The sequence below is a fragment of the Haliotis cracherodii genome, unplaced genomic scaffold (genome assembly GCF_022045235.1).
Source record: "Haliotis cracherodii isolate W230 unplaced genomic scaffold, xgHalCrac1.p SCAF_1, whole genome shotgun sequence".
Lineage (NCBI taxonomy): Eukaryota > Metazoa > Mollusca > Gastropoda > Lepetellida > Haliotidae > Haliotis > Haliotis cracherodii.
In genome coordinates this window covers 69,926,686-69,947,957 of record NW_027266264.1, presented here as the reverse complement: position 1 = coordinate 69,947,957, position 21,272 = coordinate 69,926,686, and the positions used below count along the sequence as shown (strand labels likewise).

General features: G+C 42.0%; 1 protein-coding gene across 1 annotated transcript in view; it reads left to right on the top strand.

The window, feature by feature from the left end:
- Positions 1 to 20,049, top strand: part of LOC139468048 (uncharacterized) — a 57,223-nt gene extending 37,174 nt beyond the window's left edge. Inside the window, exon 2 of the mRNA XM_071249745.1 lies at positions 19,395 to 20,049. Coding sequence (XP_071105846.1) covers positions 19,402 to 19,995 — 594 coding nt within the window. The 5' untranslated portion in view covers positions 19,395 to 19,401 and the 3' untranslated portion in view covers positions 19,996 to 20,049. The remainder of the gene's footprint in view (positions 1 to 19,394) is intronic.
- Positions 20,050 to 21,272: the final 1,223 nt, after the last annotated feature.

Below are 21,272 nucleotides of genomic sequence, written 5' to 3'. Positions count from 1 at the left end.
TCCTGGCTCTAACTTTCCACGGAACATCGCTCTCGTATGACAGGGATTTTATTGGACGGCTCTTTTTACCTTTTGAATGATTTATAAGTGGAATGATTTGAAGAGTTTTTTCGTACTGCTCTCCTGACCGCGTTATACAAACAGTACGGTCATTCCAATCAGAAAAAAAGTATGCGCTTGTTTTGTAGACTTTCAAAAGGCTTTCGATTCAGTTGACAGATCACTACTCTAACAAAGCTATAATCAAATACAATCTCAGGAAATGTAGTGAAAATAATATAATCAGTGAATTTCACAATCCCCAAAATCCAACGTCGGGGTAAGACAAGGATGCATTTTGTCTCCCGCATTATTCAATATATTCCCCAATGGTCTTCAACATTATATCAAATCTGATAGTAATAATGTAATAGTTAATGGTTTAAACATTTGTCTTTTGTTGTTTACCGATGACTAAGTTACTATTGACCGCACTTGAAAAAGGGACTAGAGGTCCACCACAAGCTCCATTCTACCACATTAACCACGATTTACCTGTACCTCTTGCTTGCAAATTATTCGAAACATTAACCGAGTCTGTAATCATACATAAAATCATACAGTGAAATCTGGGGAATAGAATCAATCGTGCTGAACAACTCATTCATCCCCGAGAATCTGGATGGCTCCCTCGTCATGGAATCTCTCCCAGATGGTAATGCAGCTAAAGGCACAGGGAACAAGCTTAGGTCATACAGGATAGGTAAAAATGAAATATAATTACAACCCTCACACACTGTGAAATAAGGAATAAGGAGTGCACTTTTCATAACTAAGACTAAGTTACCATAAATTAACGACAGAATCTGGAAAAAATTATACAGCCACCCACCCAACTTCACCAGAGACTAAGCTCTGTATGTGTGTGTGTGTGTGTGTGTGTGTGTGTGTGTGTGTGTGTGTGTGTGTCTGTGTGTGTGTGTGTGTGTCTGTGTGTGTGTCTGTGTGTGTGTCTGTGTGTGTTTAGATTTAATAATATGAATGGTATTTTACTTTTGTGTCTCGACTTGAATCAGAGGCATGCTGCGGACTCTGACCGGACACATTTGAACATGAGTCTTTCGTTGTAACAGTTCTTCTTTCACTGTTTTGTCATCTAAATATTGCATCTATTCCGTAAAGGAATGTTTCCTGCAATAAATATTATCTTAGCATATCTTGATGTCAGCTTGATGTGGCATGAAAGCCCGAAATGATACAGGTCGTAGATATTCACTAACTGAGAACTATTATATGTTGGATCTGGGATTCGAACCAACTTCCGTCGTTTCTAAGTTTGAACCTCTGCTCAGCAAGATTTGACGCCTTCGCAAACAAGCCGCCCACCCGTGTTGGATGTACGTGGTGATGCTGTTCGTTGGGTATAAGGAACTATTCCCGAGGCTCTGTTTCCTCTCTCTGATGAAAAACGTCGGCGTCGTACAACCGGTGACATACATTCATACAGCCTCCGCCACATCAAAGTCCAGTATGAAAATAGCTTGTGATATCTTCCGACAATATCATTGTAGATGCCTTTGACATCAGTCCACAAGTACTTTGAAATGGTTTTTTTCTCAATCCTTTCTGTTGTGAAAACATTAGTGAAGTGTTGAACACCGACATGCCCCAGATTCCACGACTTCACAACCGCTTTATCTTCTGAAAGTGTGTTTGTATTCGCAATGAAGCGACTGACAAATTATCCTACTATACACCAGACATCAAACATTTAACACTGTCTGGGGTCGCCGAGATTCTATCGTGGCCCTTACGTCTAAACATTTCTATTTGTATCTATATATGGGATCGCATTTCTCGACTATGTACACCCCTTTCACTGAACTGGGAACAATTTGTGTTTAAGTTCGCGATAAAGTAATGATATTTAAATAAATATTAAGCTGTCAAACTGATGCGAATTTATCAAGCCAACATCAGATGGGAGTAAAAAGATTCTCATAGAAACTGGTGAAACAAAACAAAGAGTTTTATTTATACATGTTATTAATTGTAAATCTGTTGTATTTAATCTGGTATTAAGGGCAAAGGGCGATTTTTTGTGGAGTACTTCTCACAGAGAATTACATTTTTGCTGATTGGTAAGCGGACGCTATTTTTCCGAGAAGCGGTCGACAGCAACGTGACATCATGTCAACACCATGTCGCAAATAATTGAAGATGGCCAGGTAATATCATTGGTAATATACAGAATATGTATTCGGAATTGTGGATTATCTGCCCCTCTTGAAATAACACTGAAAGAAAGGTCACTCAGGTTCGGGACTTAATTACTACAATCTGGACAAATAATATACATGGTACCCCACAGGCTCTCTATTGTATTGCCAATGGGGGCACGCATATTATTATCATGTTTTAGTTTCACTGGGGCTATCAGTTACTGTAAGAGTGTCTCGTTCACGCATATTGTTTTAATTGTTTATGAAAAGCCACAAGCTACGTGATATTATTTCAGCGCTTTGTCGCAAAAAATTGAAAAACTTGTTTATGACGTCATAGAATATTTTATGTGACGTCAACAATAGTTGGACCTTAGGCTCTTCTTTTTTAATCGGCATTGTTTATAAGTTTCTTTATTTAAACATGGGAAATATGTAGTAGTGAGCACCAGACAATCCGTAATTACTCGTAGCACAGCTGTTTTGTTATTTTTTCTTCCGTTTTCAAATCAATTTTGTTCACATGGGGAGAGCGGAAGGTCGGTGGTTCCATCCCCCTGCTGCGTCATACCAACATACGTTTAAAGATGGCGTCCTTCCTGGCACTCGGCATTAAGGGGATAAAACAAGGACTGGTCGACACGGAGTTGGTGTACCAGCTGCACCTGATTGGGGCATCAATGTTAGTCTGCGGAACGGTATCTCAGTTTGCTAGCTGGCATTATAAAAATCGGCATTAGTGCGAACTAGTAAAAGCAATCTCACGCACATGCAAACGCACACACATACACACACGTGAATGCACACGCACGCACACAAACACGTAAATGCACACACACGCACACTAACTAACACACACGAATGAACATTCACGCACACAAACACAAGTGGCACACAAACACACACACGTGCTTAAATGGAATAATCTTGAACGCGACGTTAAACCCCATCTCACCTGGCTCATCTCATCTCATTTGACTTCAGTTGAGTAGCGCAGTGGTTTGCTCACCACGTCGAATTTATACCCGGGGTTCGAACCCAATCACATGCATCGTGTTTGTCGGAGTTTATGTTCACTGTTGATAAAAGTATCGTCAAACATCACTTCTCATGTTATCTTGTACTGCATATTTCTTGTAATGGGCATCGCTGGAGCCGACATCGTGTGATAATCACTCTCTCGTGAAGGTTAACGTGTCCTATCTCTATTCTTCTGCTCTCCTACAAAATGACTTGTGGACATCACGTGACGAGGAAATGAGAGGTCAATGTGGGTCAAGTCAAGGTCAGTGGCAATATTGAAAACAAACAACGATCCCATCGTTGAATTTACAATGAGTTGCAGATCGAGAGAGATGTCGATTCGACAGTCCCCACAGATGTAAGTAAGTTTCAGGAACCGAGGAGAACGTAGCGTTTGTTATCAGCTGAAGCAACGCCGATCTATCAACAGCCGTTCCCAGTAATACTATTCTGGGTATCATTTTCCAGATCGTATTACAAGTAATGTATGTCCAGCTCTCTGCCCTGACACTCTCTCCACGTCGATGGGGGCCATTGCAGCACCCCCTCACTACAATGCCCAAACTAGTCACACCAAAATATGACGGAATCTTCGAGCACCGTATTATTCTTTATTCGCTCTTTAATGACTGGCAAAACGTAATGATCTAATTATCTCCAATAACTGAATAAGTTATGTCGATTATTACTTTTTCATAATGTACATGGTCCTACACGATGCCCTACAGGAGATAGAAAGCTACCCAGAGTCCTGTACATATGGTCTTACTTGATGCCTTACAGTGGATGGAAAGCTACCCTGAGTCCTGTACATATAGTCATACTTGATGCCTTACAGGAGATGGAAAGCTACCCTGAGTCCTGTACATATGGTCATACTTGATGCCTTACAGGAGATAGAAAGCTACCCTGAGTCCTGTACATATGGTCTTACTTGATGCCTTACAGTGGATGGAAAGCTACCCTGTGTCCTGTTCATATGGTCATACTTGATGCCTTACAGGAGATAGAAAGCTTCCTTGAGTCCTGTACATATGGTCTTACTTGATGCCTTACAGCGGATGGAAAGCTACCCTGTGTCCTGTTCATATGGTCATACTTGATGCCTTACAGGAGATGGAAAGCTTCCTTGAGTCCTGTACATATGGTCATATTTCATGCCTTACAGGAGATGGAAAGCTACCCTGTGTCCTGTACATATTGTCGTACTTGATGCCTTATAGGAGATGGAAAGCTACCCTGTGTCCTGTACATATGGTCATATTTGATGCCTTATAGGAGATGGAAAGCTACCCTGTGTCCTGTACATATGGTCATACTTGATGCCCTACAGGAGATGGAAAGCTTCCTTGAGTCCTGTACATATGGTCATACTTGATGCCTTACAGTGGATGGAAAGCTACCCTGAGTCCTGTACATATGGTCATACTTGATGCCCTACAGGAGATGGAAAGCTTCCTTGAGTCCTGTACATATGGTCATACTTGGTGCCTTACAGTGGATGGAAAGCTACCCTGAGTCCTGTACATATGGTCATACACGATGCCTTACAGTGGATGGAAAGCTACCTTGAGTCCTGTACATATGGTCATATTTGATGCCTTACAGGAGATGGAAAGCTACCCTGTGTCCTGTACATATGGTCTTACTTGATGCCTTACAGTGGATGGAAAGCTATCGGAGTCCTGTACATATGGTCATACTTGATGCCTTACAGTGGATGGAAAGCTACGCTGATGCCTGTGCATATGGTCATGCTTGATGCCTTACAGGAGATGGAAAGCTTCCTTGAGTCCTGTACATATTTGATGCCTTACAGGAGATGGAAGGCTACCCTGAGTCCTGTACATATGGTCATTCTTGATGCCTTACAGGAGATAGAAAGCTACCCTGAGTCCTGTACATATGGTCCTACACGATACCTTACAGGAGATGGAAAGCTACCCTGAGTCCTGTACATATGGTCATACTTGATGCCCTACAGGAGATGGAAAGCTACCTTGAGTCCTGTACATATGGTCATACACGATGCCTTACAGGAGATGGAAAGCTACCCTGTGTCCTGTACATATGGTCATACACGATGCCTTACAGGAGATGGAAAGCTTCCTTGAGTCCTGTACATATGGTCATATTTGATGCCTTACAGGAGAGGGAAAGCTACCCTGAGTCCTGTACATATGGTCATACTTGACGCCTTACAGGAGATGGAAAGCTTCATTGAGTCCTGTACATATGGTCATACTTGATGCCTTACAGGAGATAGAAAGCTACCTTGAGTCCTGTACATATGGTCATACACGATGCCTTACAGGAGATGGAAAGCTACCCTGAGTCCTGTACATATAGTCATACACGATGCCTTACAGTGGATGGAAAGCTACCCTGTGTCCTGTACATATGGTCTTACTTGATGCCTTACAGGAGATGGAAAGCTTCATTGAGTCCTGTACATATGGTCATACTTGATGCCTTACAGGAGATGGAAAGCTTCCTTGAGTCCTGTACATATGGTCATACTTGATGCCTTACAGTGGATGGAAAGCTACCTTGAGTCCTGTACATATGGTCATACTTGATGCCTTACAGGAGATGGAAAGCTTCCTTGAGTCCTGTACATATGGTCATACTTGATGCCTTACAGTGGATGGAAAGCTACCTTGAGTCCTGTACATATGGTCATACACGATGCCCTACAGGAGATGGAAAGCTACCCTGTGTCCTGTACATATGGTCATACACGATGCCTTACAGTGGATGGAAAGCTTCCTTGAGTCCTGTACATATGGTCATACTTGATGCCTTACAGTGGATGGAAAGCTACCCTGTGTCCTGTACATATGGTCATACACGATGCCTTACAGTGGATGGAAAGCTACCCTGATTCCTGTGCATATGGTCATACTTGATGCCCTACAGGAGATGGAAAGCTTCCCTGAGTCCTGTACATATGGTCATACTTGATGCCTTACAGGAGATGGAAAGCTACCCTGAGTCCTGTACATATGGTCATACTTGATGCCTTACAGTGGATGGAAAGCTACCCTGAGTCCTGTACACATGGTCATACTTGATGCCTTACAGTGGATGGAAAGCTACCGGAGTCCTGTACATATGGTTATTCTTGATGCCTTACAGTGGATGGAAAGCTATCGGAGTCCTGTACATATGGTCATACTCATTGTCTCACAAAATTAAAACGCCTGCAAAACGCGGACTATTGGCTTTTACCAAAATACATCTTTGTTAAGATATGATCCTATAATGCGCCACTACTTTTCCAAGCTGTGTCCTCTCTCGTTGTCTGAACGTTCATAAAGTGAACGTGGAACGTTATTCATGGAACTACATGCCATGTCATTGGATCTTCACACTGTTTCAGTCGATACATGTAACCTCAGAGTGTAGGATGAGAGCTATAATACCATCAGTTACATCCTGGAGAGAGTCACTTTTTCACATCACAAAAACAGATGTACCACGGGGAGAACAACTAAACAATCAGCTGTGTCGCGAAGAGTCATTACAATCAGCTGTATCACGGAGAGAGTTACTTAACAAACAGCTGTATCGTGGAGATAATCGCTAAATAATCAGCTGTGTCGCGGGGAGAATCACTAATTAATCAGCTGTACAACGGAGAGAGACCTAAACAATCAGCTGTATCGCGGAGAGAGAACTAAACAATTAGCTGTATCATGTGGAGAGTCACTAAACAATTCAGCTGTGTCGAGGAGAGTCACTAAACAAAATTAGCTGTACAATGGAGAGAGTCCCTATACAATCAGCGGTATCACGGATAGAGAACTAAACAATCAGCTGTATCGTGTTGAGAGTCACTAAACGATCAGCTGTATCGCCGAGAGAATCAAAAAGCGATCAGCGGTATCGTGGAGGGAATCATTAAACAATCAGCTGTATCGCGGAGAGAATCACTAAACAATCTGCTGTATCGCGGAGAGAGAGACACTAAACAATCAACAGTGTCGTGGAGAGAGTCACTTAACATTCAGCTGTACCGCTGAGAGAGTCACTTAACATTCAGCTGTATTGCGGAGAGAGTTACTTAACAATCAGCTGTATCGTGGAGATAATCATTAAACAATCAGCTGTTTCGCAGAGAGAATCACTAAACAATCAGTTGTACAACGGAGAGAGTCACTAAACAATCAGCTGTATCGCCGAGAGAGTCACTTACCAATCAGCTGCATCGCGGAGAGAGTCACTAAACAATCAACAGTGCCATGGAGAGAGTCACTTAACATTCACCTGTATCTTGGAGAGAGTCACTAAACGATCAGCTGTACAATGGAGAGAGTCACTAAACAATCAGCTGTATCGTGGAGAGAGAACTGAACAATCAGCTGTATCGCGGAGAGAGTCACTAAACAATTAGCTGTATCGCGGATAGAGTCACCAAACACTCAGTGGTATCATGGAGAGAATTACTAAACAATCAGCGGTATCGCGGAGAGAACTAAACACTCAGCTGTATCGTGGAGAGAGAACTAAACAATCAGATGTATCGTGGAGGGAGAACTAAACAATCAGCTGTATCGTGGAGGGAGAACTAAACAATCAGCTGTATCGCGGAGGGAGAACTAAACAATCAGCTGTATAGGGGAGGCGATCACAAAATAATTAGCTGTATCACGGAGGGAGAACTATACAATCGGCTGTCACGGAGAGAGTCACTAAACAATCAGCTGTATCGTATAGAGAGAACTAAACAATCAGCTGTATCGCGGAGGGAGAACTATACAGTCAGCTGTGTCACGGAGAGAGTCACTAAACAATCAGCGGTATCGTGGAGAGAATTACTAATCACTCAGCTGTATCGTGGAGAGAGAACTAAACAATCAGCTGTATCGCGGATAGAGTCACCAAACAATCAGCTGTGTCGCGGAGAGAGAACTTAACCATCAGCGGTATCGTCGAGAGAATTACTAAACACTCAGCTGTATCGTGGAGCGAGAACTAAACAATCAGCTGTATCGCGGAGGGAGAACTAAACAATCAGCTGTGTCACGGAGAGAGTCACTAAACAATCAGTTGTATCGCGGAGAGAATTACTAAACACTCAGCTGTATCGCGGAGAGAGTCACTAAACACTCAGCTGTATCGCGGAGAGAGTCACTAAACACTCAGCTGTGTCGCGGAGAGAGAACTAAACAATTAGCTGTATCGCGGAGGCAGTCACAAAACAATCAACTGTGTCGCAGTAGAAAATATACAACATATCAGCCACAGAGAGGTGCATGTCAGATAGGTGTGCTTACAATAGCCTACCTTGGCATCTTGTAGTTTGTAAACTAGTATCACACGACTGCGTGAGGATTAACAAGAGGGCTACAGAGTGTGGTCGTCCATTTGTGTAAGTGCACATGTCAAAATGACGGATATGATGCACACAAGAGAGGTTTCCTACGCGTTGCAAGCGGATTTTACATCGTTAATTAGTCAGTAATCAATTTAAGATGCTTATACAGCTGTCTCGGTTAAATGTTGTGTTAAATTCATAGATCACTGCACAATTACTGTGGACTGAATGTGTGCGTCCCCGCACAAATTCGTCGTTGCAGTGCGCATTCTTTCATTTAGATCACAACGATTGATCGCATCAACGACTGTTGCCTATGCATGCAAGATTATAGGGTCAAACCGACCATTGACAATGACAATGTATTTTGTCGCGCAAGGGACTTTTTATGGATTACCAGGAATGTGGAAGTACTCCGGTAGAGTTTAGTCATTTCCAAAATACAGTCTCGTGAGAAACGTCACACGATTATACGAATTTCACACGATCAGCGACAGTTTCACGGTCACGTGACCGACCTCTCGTTCAATGAGAAAGTCACATATCCTGTGGCCTACACCTTAAAATATATTCCCTTTATATATGGTTACACACAACGCCTTTCAAATGATGACCCAAACCATTAACTTATCAATCGCAATGAAACCCGATTATCCGGTCGGTGTCGATTGCTTATATTCCGACCGGATAAACAAATGTCTGGATAAACGGTATCATTGGTACGGAGTAATGTCCCTTTGTATATATGTACACGTTACCAACGGTGAGGTGAGGTGAAATTGGGTTTAACGTCGCGTCCAAGATTATTGCACTTACATAGCGACGTGCATGCACGTGTGTGTGTTTGTGTGGCTGCTTGTACTAGTCCGGACTGATGCCGATTTATAGTGCTAGCTCACTGAGATACCATGCCACAGTTTAACATGAATACCCCACTCAGACACAGTATACTGACTCCGAGCCGACCAGTCCTTGTTTTAGCCCCTTAATGCCGAGCGCTAGACAGGGCAACAACAAGTACCATCTTTTAACGTCTTTTAGTATGACGCGGCCGGGGATCGAACCCCGTACCTTCCGCACTCCGGGTGGACGCTCTACCACTAGACCACGGAGGCGGTGTTAGTACGGGAATCAGTCAGAAAGTATGCTTCCACTATACCAGGGTCCCTACCAACGAGGTTTCATTGTGTAAGGGGGCACTTGCTGCCTACTGTGGACACAGGTGCCTCTTGATATCGAAACTGCACGCTACCCGTGAAAACGCACCAAGACATTGATTTGGTGGTCCACACAATGCCCCCTCGCATAACCACGTTATCCCACTCAGAAAGCCATCGACGCTGACCAACATGCATTCATCCCCTCTCAGCTGGCCACTTGTCTCCTCACGTCCGAGTGTCCGGTTGTTTAAGTGGCGTTATTAGCGGCTATTAGTAGCCAGGGCGGAGATCTCACACTCACTTGACACTCTGTACACCGTTGTTTAGATGACGGGTAAACAAACACCCCGCATCACATCGCGTCACCGGGAGACGCCCAGGTAATACGGGCATGGGGACGTCGGGTAACCGAGTGGGAGGGGTGGGGAGAAGGGCTCGTGAGTGTGGGGGAAGTTTAAATATGGCAATTACCACCCGTAAACAGCAGGCAGGACGGTGTGGAAGGGGGGCAACTAGCAACCTTGACCAGATGGACGTTTGTTGATCTTTCACTCATGCTATCATAATGTACAGACATTGCATGGGCTTCATACGGATGATTGTCTATTGGCAGGCCATTCAATCTTATTCAGATATCACTTTGCATACTCTTTACTTATACTGACAGTCGTGCCTCCGACAGAAGTAGAACTGTCATCAAATGGCGATGCAAATATTAAGTTAACAAGATCATATACTTCTGAAGATCCGGGTCGGAATAGGTCTCCAGCAACCAATGCTTGCCGTAAGAGGCGACTGTGCTTGTCGTAAGAGGCGACTGACGGGATCGGTTTGTCAGGCTCGCTGACTTGGTTGATGCATGTCATCGTATTCCAGTTGCGTGAATCGATGCTCATGATGTCAATCACCGGATTGTCTGGACCAGACTGCCTTCATATAACTGTAATATTGCTGAGTGCGGCGTTAAACAACAAACAACATACTTCTAAACTTGGATGAATAACTTCGCCTTGATATATAAAATATACATCTCGAGTATATGCTATCATTATTTTAGCCTGAATAAATAAAATATACATCACGAGTATATGCTGTCAGCATTGTAGCCTGGGTATATGCAATATGCCTCTTGAGTATATGCTGTCAGAATCCTAGCCTGGGTATATGCAATATGCACCTGAGTATATGCTGTCAGCATTGTAGCCTGGGTATATGCAATATGCCTCTTGGGTATATGCTGTCAAAATCCTAGCCTGGGTATATGCAATATGCTCCTTGAGTATATGCTGTCAGAATCCTAGCCTGGGTATATGCAATATGCCTCTTGAGTATATGCTGTCAGAATCCTAGCCTGGGTATATGCAATATGCACCTTGAGTATATGCTGTCAGAATCCTAGCCTGGGTATATGCAATATGCACCTTGAGTATATGCTGTCAGAATCCTAGCCTGGGTATATGCAATATGCACCTTGAGTATATGCTGTCAGAATCCTAGCCTGGGTATATGCAATATGCTCCTTGAGTATATGCTGTCAGAATCCTAGCCTGGGTATATGCAATATGCACCTTGAGTGTATGCTGTCAGAATCCTAGCCTGGGTATATGCAATATGCTCCTTGAGTATATGCTGTCAGAATCCTAGCCTGGCTATATGCAATATGCACCGAGCACAAAGTATCAGCACCCTTCGTCCAGGGTATAAAATTTTGGCTCCCCGATTGTAATGTATATTCATAATGAGTGTAGAATTTCGCAATCTATGTCTTCACCAAACTTCTAAACTGTCTGTATTTCGATTATTAACTACGTCTCGACTCGATGCAATATGTCTGCGCCAAGAATGGCGAGATCCCGCTGTGGACACAGCGATGTACGTGAGCGACAGACTTCAAGGACGGAAGCATCCATTATACTTTCACACCCGCGGTCACGCAAGAAACATTTTTCACTACTTTCCGTTTCGACGGGAAATTGTACACAATGTAATCGGTTTATCTTTTGTCAGATCATTATAGAACTATAGGAAACATAGATGCATTGTATGTCTGAACTCCTTGAGTATATGTAGCAGGCGAACAGTTAGTTATCTATCCCCCTAAAGGTTATTAACACATCATTATAAGACAAGTACTGTTTCGCCTACTACTCGTCTAATAATTGTTTGTCTTAATTTTGGCCATTTTTTTACAATCCCCCTGAAGTGGAAAATTCAAAAACACTTTAACACAGTGCAACACATTTAGCATGCATGTGTCCCTATCCCAACCTACACACATTAACACGCGCGCACAAACACACACGCACACGCACGCACGCAAATGCGCCTTTCATGAATGATGTGTATCATCTATTTCACAGTCCATCGTGAACGAATCCTTCCATAACATATCACAGTGAGTTAACATTTAAAGTCACTCTGACAGTATTTCAGTCATACAGTGATTAGTACAAGTTAAAAAATTATAATATATACATTTAAACTATACACTACCTGTTGATAAAGGAAATTAAAAAACTAAATCAATACAAATTTCTGTGAAAAACTAGCATGTGAATAATTTGACTATACGTAACAATACATGATAAAACGGGGGAAATGGGCATATATAACACGATACAAGTTTTCACTTTTTTGAAGTATATACGTTACAATACATGATAAAACGGGGGAAATGGTCATATAACAAGCTTCATGTTTTCACTTTGTTGAAATATATACGTAACAATACATTATAAAACGGGGGAAATTGGCATATAACACGCTACATGTTTTCACTTTGTTGAAGAATATACGTAACAATACATGATAAAACGGAGGAAATGGGAATATATAGAGGATATTTAATGTGTTTTCTCAAATACCACTTTTATCTCATCGAGTGAAGTGAGGAGAGTCTAATATTTTCACGAGTGACGCAGTCACGAGTGAAAATATTAGACTGTCCCCACTTCACGAAATTTCTATTTATTATATACATGTTTTATTTTTATTACTTGCAATTTATATTTTTTCGAAAACAGTGTCTGATAAATTACTAAGTTCTCCCTGTCGCACCTTAACCACCGCCGTATAAAGGGGGTTTTCGAAAAGAATATAGTTCGTGAATAAAACTAGCCCTAGCTGTTAATATATGTTATGCGAAATATATTATTTCATATCGAGTATTAAGTTGCGTGGACATTTTTGTTTGTCATAATTAAACATTCCTGTTAAAATGAAAACAGAAATCATTTTCAAACAGCGATTATGTTATTGGCGTAGGAATACATAAACAGTTAGTACTGTGACCATGTCGAACGATCAGCTGAGCGCTCTCCAGGCTTACAAAATCCGCCAAATTTGATCACATTTTCTCACAGATAAGTATGAAAGTTGACATAAACACATTTATAGAACCCCGAACATTTTAACTGAAACATTGTTGCTTGCTGTCATGAATTAAATTAGGAAAATTCAATTCTCGGAAAATTCAAGCGGGCGCTTCTCGCCTCGGCGGTACGTCTCGCTGTTGCCAGTTGTGCCTAGTGTCTGGCGAAGCATAGCCGGCGCAAGAGTGATATTAACATTGCCATAGATGTTATTTCCAGACATCAGACTCATCAAAAAGCTCCTGTGGTCAGTTGAAGAGAAGCTATGCACCTGCGGTTTAGACAGTCGGCATCTGACGTAAACGTAATGTTTTGATTCAGGAGAAAGTAGTTCCGTCACCTTGTTTATATCAGTTATATCAAATTTTTTTATATCAGTCACTAGTGACTGATAACTTGATCTATCGTCTCTGATAAATTCCAGTATTTCATTCATATGAATATAAACACGATACATGTTTTCACTTTGTTGAAGTATATACGTAACAATACATGATAAAATGGGGGAAAACGGCATATAACACGATACATGTTTTCACTTTGTTGAAGTATATACGTAACAATACATGATAAAACGGGGGAAAACGGCATATAACACGATACATGTTTTTTTTTTACTTTGTTGAAGTATATACGTTACAATACATGATAAAACGGGGGAAATGGGTATATATTACGATACATGTTTTCACTTTGTTGAAGTATATACGTAACAATACATGATAAAACGGGGGAAATGGGCATATAACACGCTACATGTTTTCACTTTGTTGAAGTATATACGTAACAATACATGATAAAACGGGGGAAATGGGCATATAACACGATACATGTTTTCACTTTGTGGAAGTATCCTTTTTAATCTTCTTTTGACCAAATTGGTTACGGGACTTCGGAACTTTAGGACCTAGAATACAAGGGTGTTCACCAAGCCGTGTCCTGTGATGTGTAATTAAGATGGTCAGAGTTAACTTTGTTTCTGTAACATCAGGGACGGTGGGGTAGCCTAGTGGTTAAAGTGTTCGCTCGTCACACCGAAGGTTTTGGATTCGACTCCCCACATGGGTACAATGTGTAAAGCCCATTTCTGGTGTCCCCCGCCGTGATATTGCTGGGATATTGTTAAAAGCGGCGTAAAACCATACTCACTCACACACCATAAGTCAGGCCGTTGGTGATGTGGACGTGTTCATTTCTCCCATTAAATAGTGATTTTATGACTGCTTCAGCAAGGATTGGCATTGTAACATTTCATATCTTCAAAATGTTATTTTGTTTGTTTGTGTGTTTGTTTGTTTGTTGTTTAAAGCCGCACCTAGGAATGACGGCGCTCTGTAAATAATCGAGTCGGGAACAGACAATCAAATGATTGACATCATGAGCATCGATCCACGCAATTGGGATATGATGACATGCATCAACCAAGTCAGCGAGCCTGCCCACCCGATCCCGTGAATCCACTTTCACTTCAAGCATAATCGCCTTTTACGGCAAGCATGGTTTGCTGAAGACCTATTCTACCCCGGATCTTCACGGGTCTCAAAATGTTAAAATAATGCACCAATTAAATCATTATTGATGGTGAAAGATACCTTTCATCACATATTCCACTGTCTTAAAATATGTAATTGCTAAATTCAGATGTAACTTTATATTGTCTGTGGAAACAGGTAGGCATAACAAAATTATAATATTTTCATATACATGTACATGTAGAGGGGGAGCATCTTGAACGAACACATGAGGAAAGTGTTTTTCCCACACATATCTTGTATAATCAATCTGTGGAAACGTTTCTGCAGTTACTGCAGTGTACCCACACACAAGCTCACATGTATTGGTTGTTTTCTAAAAACAAACGTTACAAGAATAAAAGAAGAAACTTGCCAATCGCTGTGTGAACACCACTTATATATTTGTTAGCATCATTAACAAGCCTATACACTGCAAACGACAGTATACACTTGAAAACAAGATTCGACCAAAACATTACGATAGTTATTAAAACGTTACTAGGCTGAACAGTCGCCCAAAACTCAACAATCAAATACATCACCATCGAATAGCCATTTCTTGTTTGTTTAATTTTTAGCCACCTTTAAACATGGGTGTATACTTTCTTTTGCCGATCTTCCCGAGACAAGGTAGTTGACTGACTGTAAAAGTCAAGTTTCCTTGCCTCAGTATAGTATATAATTAAGGAAATAGACATGACAAGCATAAGGAACCAAATGGAATACAACGTCGTCATTGTAGACGGGCGCCATGGGGGATTCAACATATTGTAGTCATGTTGAGAATCCAAGTCTTTGTACAGGTATCACTTGTCCCCAACTTGATTCAAATAAAACTATTTTCTATAACACGCACGCACGCACGCACGCACGCACGCACGCACACACACACACACACACACACACACACACACGCGCGCGCGCGCGCGCGTGGGCCTGGCTACGGCACTGAATACAATTAAACGCAGAACTGGGATAATGTAGACGGAGGTCAAAATCCGCTCACTGCAGACATAAGAAACCACGAAGCTACGGTGATCTCCCCTTACACGCGTTACTGCCTTGTTGAAACCAATACCCACTTGCATAGTCATTTTACTGCCGCTTCCCTCATTTAGTCAAACGTACTTACTGTGTTGGGTATATGGTGTCGTGTCTGTACGCAATGGCTGGACACGTAAAGCTTTCATTGACGAAATAATCGGTTTAGAAAGCTTTAACTAATACGTGTTGCTTACATGTCACCCAAGTTGTTTTCGGCCTGCAGACATTGTCGATGCTCCTCAACCGACCTTCAGTGACATGGACTAACGTGAAGAGTAAACATAGGAATGGATTTGATTTGAAATGATTTGCCGACATTTCTTCTTTTTTAAACAACCTTATAATTAATGAAATACCATGTGCCACTTTCCGGAGTCTAAAAGGAAGCTTCAGTTGTCTTTTCCACAGGGAGCTCAGCATGACACACATGACAGCAGCAGTAGTAGTAGTACTAGTAGTAGTAGTAGTAGTAGTTGTTGTTGTTGTGGAAGAAGTAGTGGTTGTAGTAGTAGTAGAGGTAGTAATAGTAGTAGTGGCAGTAGTAGTAGTAGTAATAGTAGTAGCAGGAGTAGTAGTAGCCGTAGTATTAGCAGTAGCAGTAGTAGTAGCAGTAGCAGTAGTAGTAGCAGTAGTATTATCAGTAGCAGTAGTGGTAGTAATAGCAGTAGTAGTAGTAGGAGCAGAAGCAGTAGCAGTAGCAGCAGCAGTAGTAGCATTTGCAGTAGCAGTAGCAGCAGTAGCAGTAGTAGTAATAGTAGTAGTAGCAGTGGTAGTAGCAGTAGTAGGAGCAGTAGCAGAAGTAGAAGTAGTAATAGTAGCAGTGGTAGAAGCGGTAGAAGTAGCAGCAGCAGCAGTAGCAGTATTAGCAGTAGTAGTAGCAGCAGTAGCAGTAGCAGCAGCAGTAGCAGAAGTAGTAGCAGTGGTAGCAGCAATAGCAGTAGCATTTGTAGTACTACTAGTAGTAGTAGAAGTAGTAGTAGTAGTAGTAGTAGTAGTAGTAGTGTGTCATCTTCAAAATTCAGAGTTGAAAATACCATTAACGGACGGACTTTCTTTCTTCAATACGGAAACATTAAGGAACTATTTTTCTTGTTTCATTTCGACTTACCTCCGCCTAACCGACACATTAATGATGACGAATGTTGATTAAAACGCGAATCATCATCATGTGAGTCTCAAGTGAGTGAGTCAGTTGAGTGTGAGTATGGTTTTACGCCGCCTTTAGCAATATTCCAGCGATATTCCTGCAACATCCCATCAATAGCACGGCGTTGGACACTCAGATAAGGGCTTCACACATTGTACCCATGTGGAGATTCAAACCCGGGCCATCGGCGTCACCAGCGAACGCTTTTACCACTAGGCTACCCCACCGCGCCTTGAAAGTAAGAAAACATGTTAGCTGTACAGATTCAATGCCCTGAGGTTGGTAGTTCCTAGTTACACAGAGCGGAAAAAAAGATTATACCTCTTTGTAGAGGAACAATGCTTAGGAACTAAGTAGTAACAGGATAAACCCTGTTGGCCACAGTGAAGGATTACGTGGCTGGATGTCGAACGGTCGCTACCGCTCAAGGTCAGTCTACTGCCCAGTCGGGTAAAGGTTGCACCACGGGTAGGTAGGTACACAGTGTTGTTAGTCAGTGTTTCTTTTGTCTGTTCATCTCTGTATATAGGATACCAGTAATACAAGACAATGAGACTGGATGGTCTGTGCTAAGAAGATACCTGTTCCATTAAGAGTCAACTTTCAGTCATGCAATATAAGGAATACGCCCATGTTTGATGGTTGTTAAAAATGAAACAAGGAAAGGTTATTCGATAGTGATGTATTTGATATGGGTATCAAAGTTGTGTTTTTGACTTCAAGTTTGCAGTGTTTCGGCGACAGGCTTCAGCCTTGTGACATATTTATAACGTTTGTAAAATCCAGTGTTTTGGTAAAATCCAATTTTAAGTTTATACTTTCTTTTGCCAGGTAGTTTAGATCAAACCGTTGTGATTGTTTTGTTAGGGTAAACATTAACTACTATCTTAACCAGAGTGACACAGTGTGATACAGGCCAATTGTACATCATGTACAAATTACGGCGGAATGTTCCAATGAGCTTACCTTTATAAATGTTGTAGCAAAACCATAATATCTGTTCACACACGAACTGTTGAATCTATATGTAAAGAATGTGACCTTCATCTAGTAGAGAATGAAAACCGTGTCTTTTTTTGTATGTAAGAAATATATTCACTTGAGAAATACATTTTTTACATCATTACAGAAATATTATAAAGGTAATATTACTTTTGCAAATTTATTTAAATCATGAGATATTAGTGTAGTACGCTTGATAGCTTTATATTTATGTAAATTATTCAAAGATCGACAGAGATGTAATACTCTGGACACGTGACCTAAAATGTGGCCCGAATTACGAAATAAACTTGATTGATTGATTGTTCTTTAGCCAAACACATTCTACTATAATGAAAATAGCTAGGGGATTAGCATAATCAATTGGTATAAGGATCAGAAACCTTTCATGAGAGGTCTACTGACAAAATACTGGGGTAAATAATTCATTGATTTCCGGGTATCAAACTTGTTAACTGATAATCCGTCAGATCCGAGTTCTCTCAGTGCACACAGTATAAGCCTTGAAGACCACCTTCGTCATTGACTACGTATATATGAAATGGCGTAGTTCCTCAACGAGCACGAAGCACTGATAGGCGATCATTTCAAAGTGAGTGAACGAGTCTGGTCTAACGCCGATTGAACAGTACAGTCAAGTCTCATTTATCCGACACTCGTTAATCCGACAATCGGCTTTATCCGACACAAATGATGGGAACCGATTAAATCAGTGCTGTTTAGACCCGTTAATCCGACAGTCTCGCACTCCGACTCCGACACACCTAAATTGCAACGATTTGCTGAAATCACTCATTAATCAGTCTCGTTAATCCGACACGGTGATCAGCGTACTCCATGGTCATCTGCCCGCGAGTACACAGCCCCGTGTTTTGATGCGAGACCAGTCGGCGAGTAGCTGCATATTTAAACGGCTGCAGAGATAAACTTTGTGTTTTGTGTTAAACTTTAGAGGTTGCATGATTAGAAAACATATTCCGCGAACAATGTAACACAACAATATGAATATTTCCTTTTTCCTTTTTTTATTACAACATTTTTTAATCGTTATCTATCGTGTAGTTGTCCAATTTTCGATCACGAACGTTGATAATATCTAATTTCGTTTATCCGACATACTCGTTAATCCGACATAATCATATGCAACCAACAGTGTCGGATTAATGGGACTTGACTGTATTTAAGTTATATCACGGCGTATCATCCAGATGTGGGAGGAACGCCCGAAGTGATGCAGTTCGTACACGTAGACCACCTAATTGGGGAAACCTCGGTGACGAACTTTGAAACGTAATCAGGGCGATTTTTGTGATTCGAACCCACGATCATAATCTACTGGCATGCGTCCCGGAAGGTAGCTTGACACAACCCATCGCCTACGACTGGGCCACCCGTGCCCCCGGTACTTACAAAGGGGTTCAGTGTTTTCACAGTCGTATTACTGTGAATACATTGTCTGAATGAGTATTGTATGGATGAATTATTCAATACCAGGAGAGATCGATGTTGTTGCTAAGATGTTATGTACGAATTAGTTGTAATCGTTTTTTTAATTTTTAACCGATGTGACTGTAGAGTTGTACATGTATGACACGGTGGTGTCTCATTTCAGATAGAAAATGGATGACAATACAACTATTGCAGTCGTTATTGTTGTTGCGGTCGTCGTACTCGCTGTCGTCATGGTAGTGGTGATATGCCAGCAGTCTAAGGCGCAAGCAGAAGTCAAGCTGGCCACAAGCAGACGACAGCAAAGACGGAATTCTCGCATGATAGGTCGGGCTTTCTCTCACCGGTACTTCAACCCCTTTGGTGAAACAAAAACGACCCCAAACAACAACAAAAACAACAATGGCAACAACAATGACAACAACGATGTTTCTGACCATGTTGAACAGGTCACGGACGAATCACCTGTGTTTGTTGTAGATGAGGCAGTTGAACCTCGTGGTACTCTCGGAAATGTTTCTGATCTGACTGTCACGGGACATCCCAACACCATTGCCGTCCCCGTCCCAGTGCCCAGGTACCTAAACACCGTCACACACACCTTGCAGGTGCCGACTGAGCCCGAATACCCTCCGCTGTCTACTTCCGGTCAGGTGGAGGATATGTATAGCTACATTCCACATCCACTTCCGCCTCTCAAGGCAGCACCAACGCATGCGCAGTACAACAGTCCAAGAGAAAGCAGGGGGACCGAGTCAGATTAACGGAGAGGAAGCTGTTGGCGGAGTCGATATTTGTCTATCTGATTTTAATTGCTGTGGACCAAAGGCAATCTTTTACAACTGTATGAATAAAAACATAACAACTAGGCTTTTGATGTTCTGCACCTTTATTTGTTTTATTTATGTCCAAATAATATATAGTGAAAGTGTAATTGATTAGCAGCTAGTAATGGATGCTGGTAGAATGGAGCAATGTCAATGGTTTGCTCTTAACAGCAGCACAGAGTACTGACATAGCGTGTTATATCACGAGGGTCTGGGGTTAACCAACTAACTTGATTAGGGGAGCGGATCTGTGATTCGAACCTAAGACCAGTGGATCCTGGCACGAGAAAGGGACGCAACTCTGCACAACTAATTGCATGTACATCCCGAAAGTACTGGTACTTAGTGTAACGGAAAATTGGCCAGACAGGCATTCTGCTGATATTTATTTTTGTTGTCACCGAGCCTGGCCACCTGCTCCGATTTTATCGCTTCTTAAGTGATTGAGTGAGTATGGTTTTACGACGCGTTTAGCAATATTCCAGCAATATCACGGCGGGGGACACCAGAAATGGGCTTCACACATTGTACCCATGTCGGGAATCGAACCCGGGTCTTCGGCGTGACGAGCGAACGCTTTAACCACTAGGCTACCCGACCGCCCCCGCTTCTTAAGATACGCCTTTTGCTACCACTGACCTCACTCCGTAACTGCTATTCGGCTTATCCAGGAATGACACGGGCTGGCTACGAATGAGTGAGTGAGTGGGGTTTAACGCCGCTTTGAACAGTATTCTAGCTATATCATGGCGTGTCAGCAGCTTAATGTGGGAGGTAAGCCCGAAGTGCTGCAGGTGTCTGACGTTATCACTTTGGTGAAACCCACGAGCACGGGTATGGTGCTGACAAACCTAGAAACATAATCGGGTGGCCACGATTGAAGACACTCATGACGGAACCTAGGCAGAGACAAGGAAGCAACAAACAAGGTCTCACCCGCATGGTGGCAAAGAAAGACCCGGAAGTGATTTATCGCTCGTCTTGTATGTCAAGGATTTTGTTCAAAGTGACTCTAAGAGCGCGGAGAGTTCCCAGTTGAACAAGGGATTCCAGTACAACAGCATGGGTTCATCAACAGTCTTAAAATAGGTATGTTGTGATTTTACACTCAATAACAATGACCAGTTTGAAAGGTCACCTTTCATGTCATGCTGTTTGGGCATCACCCAAAATGATTTCGATTTACATGACTTGGCTAAGACAGACATAATGAC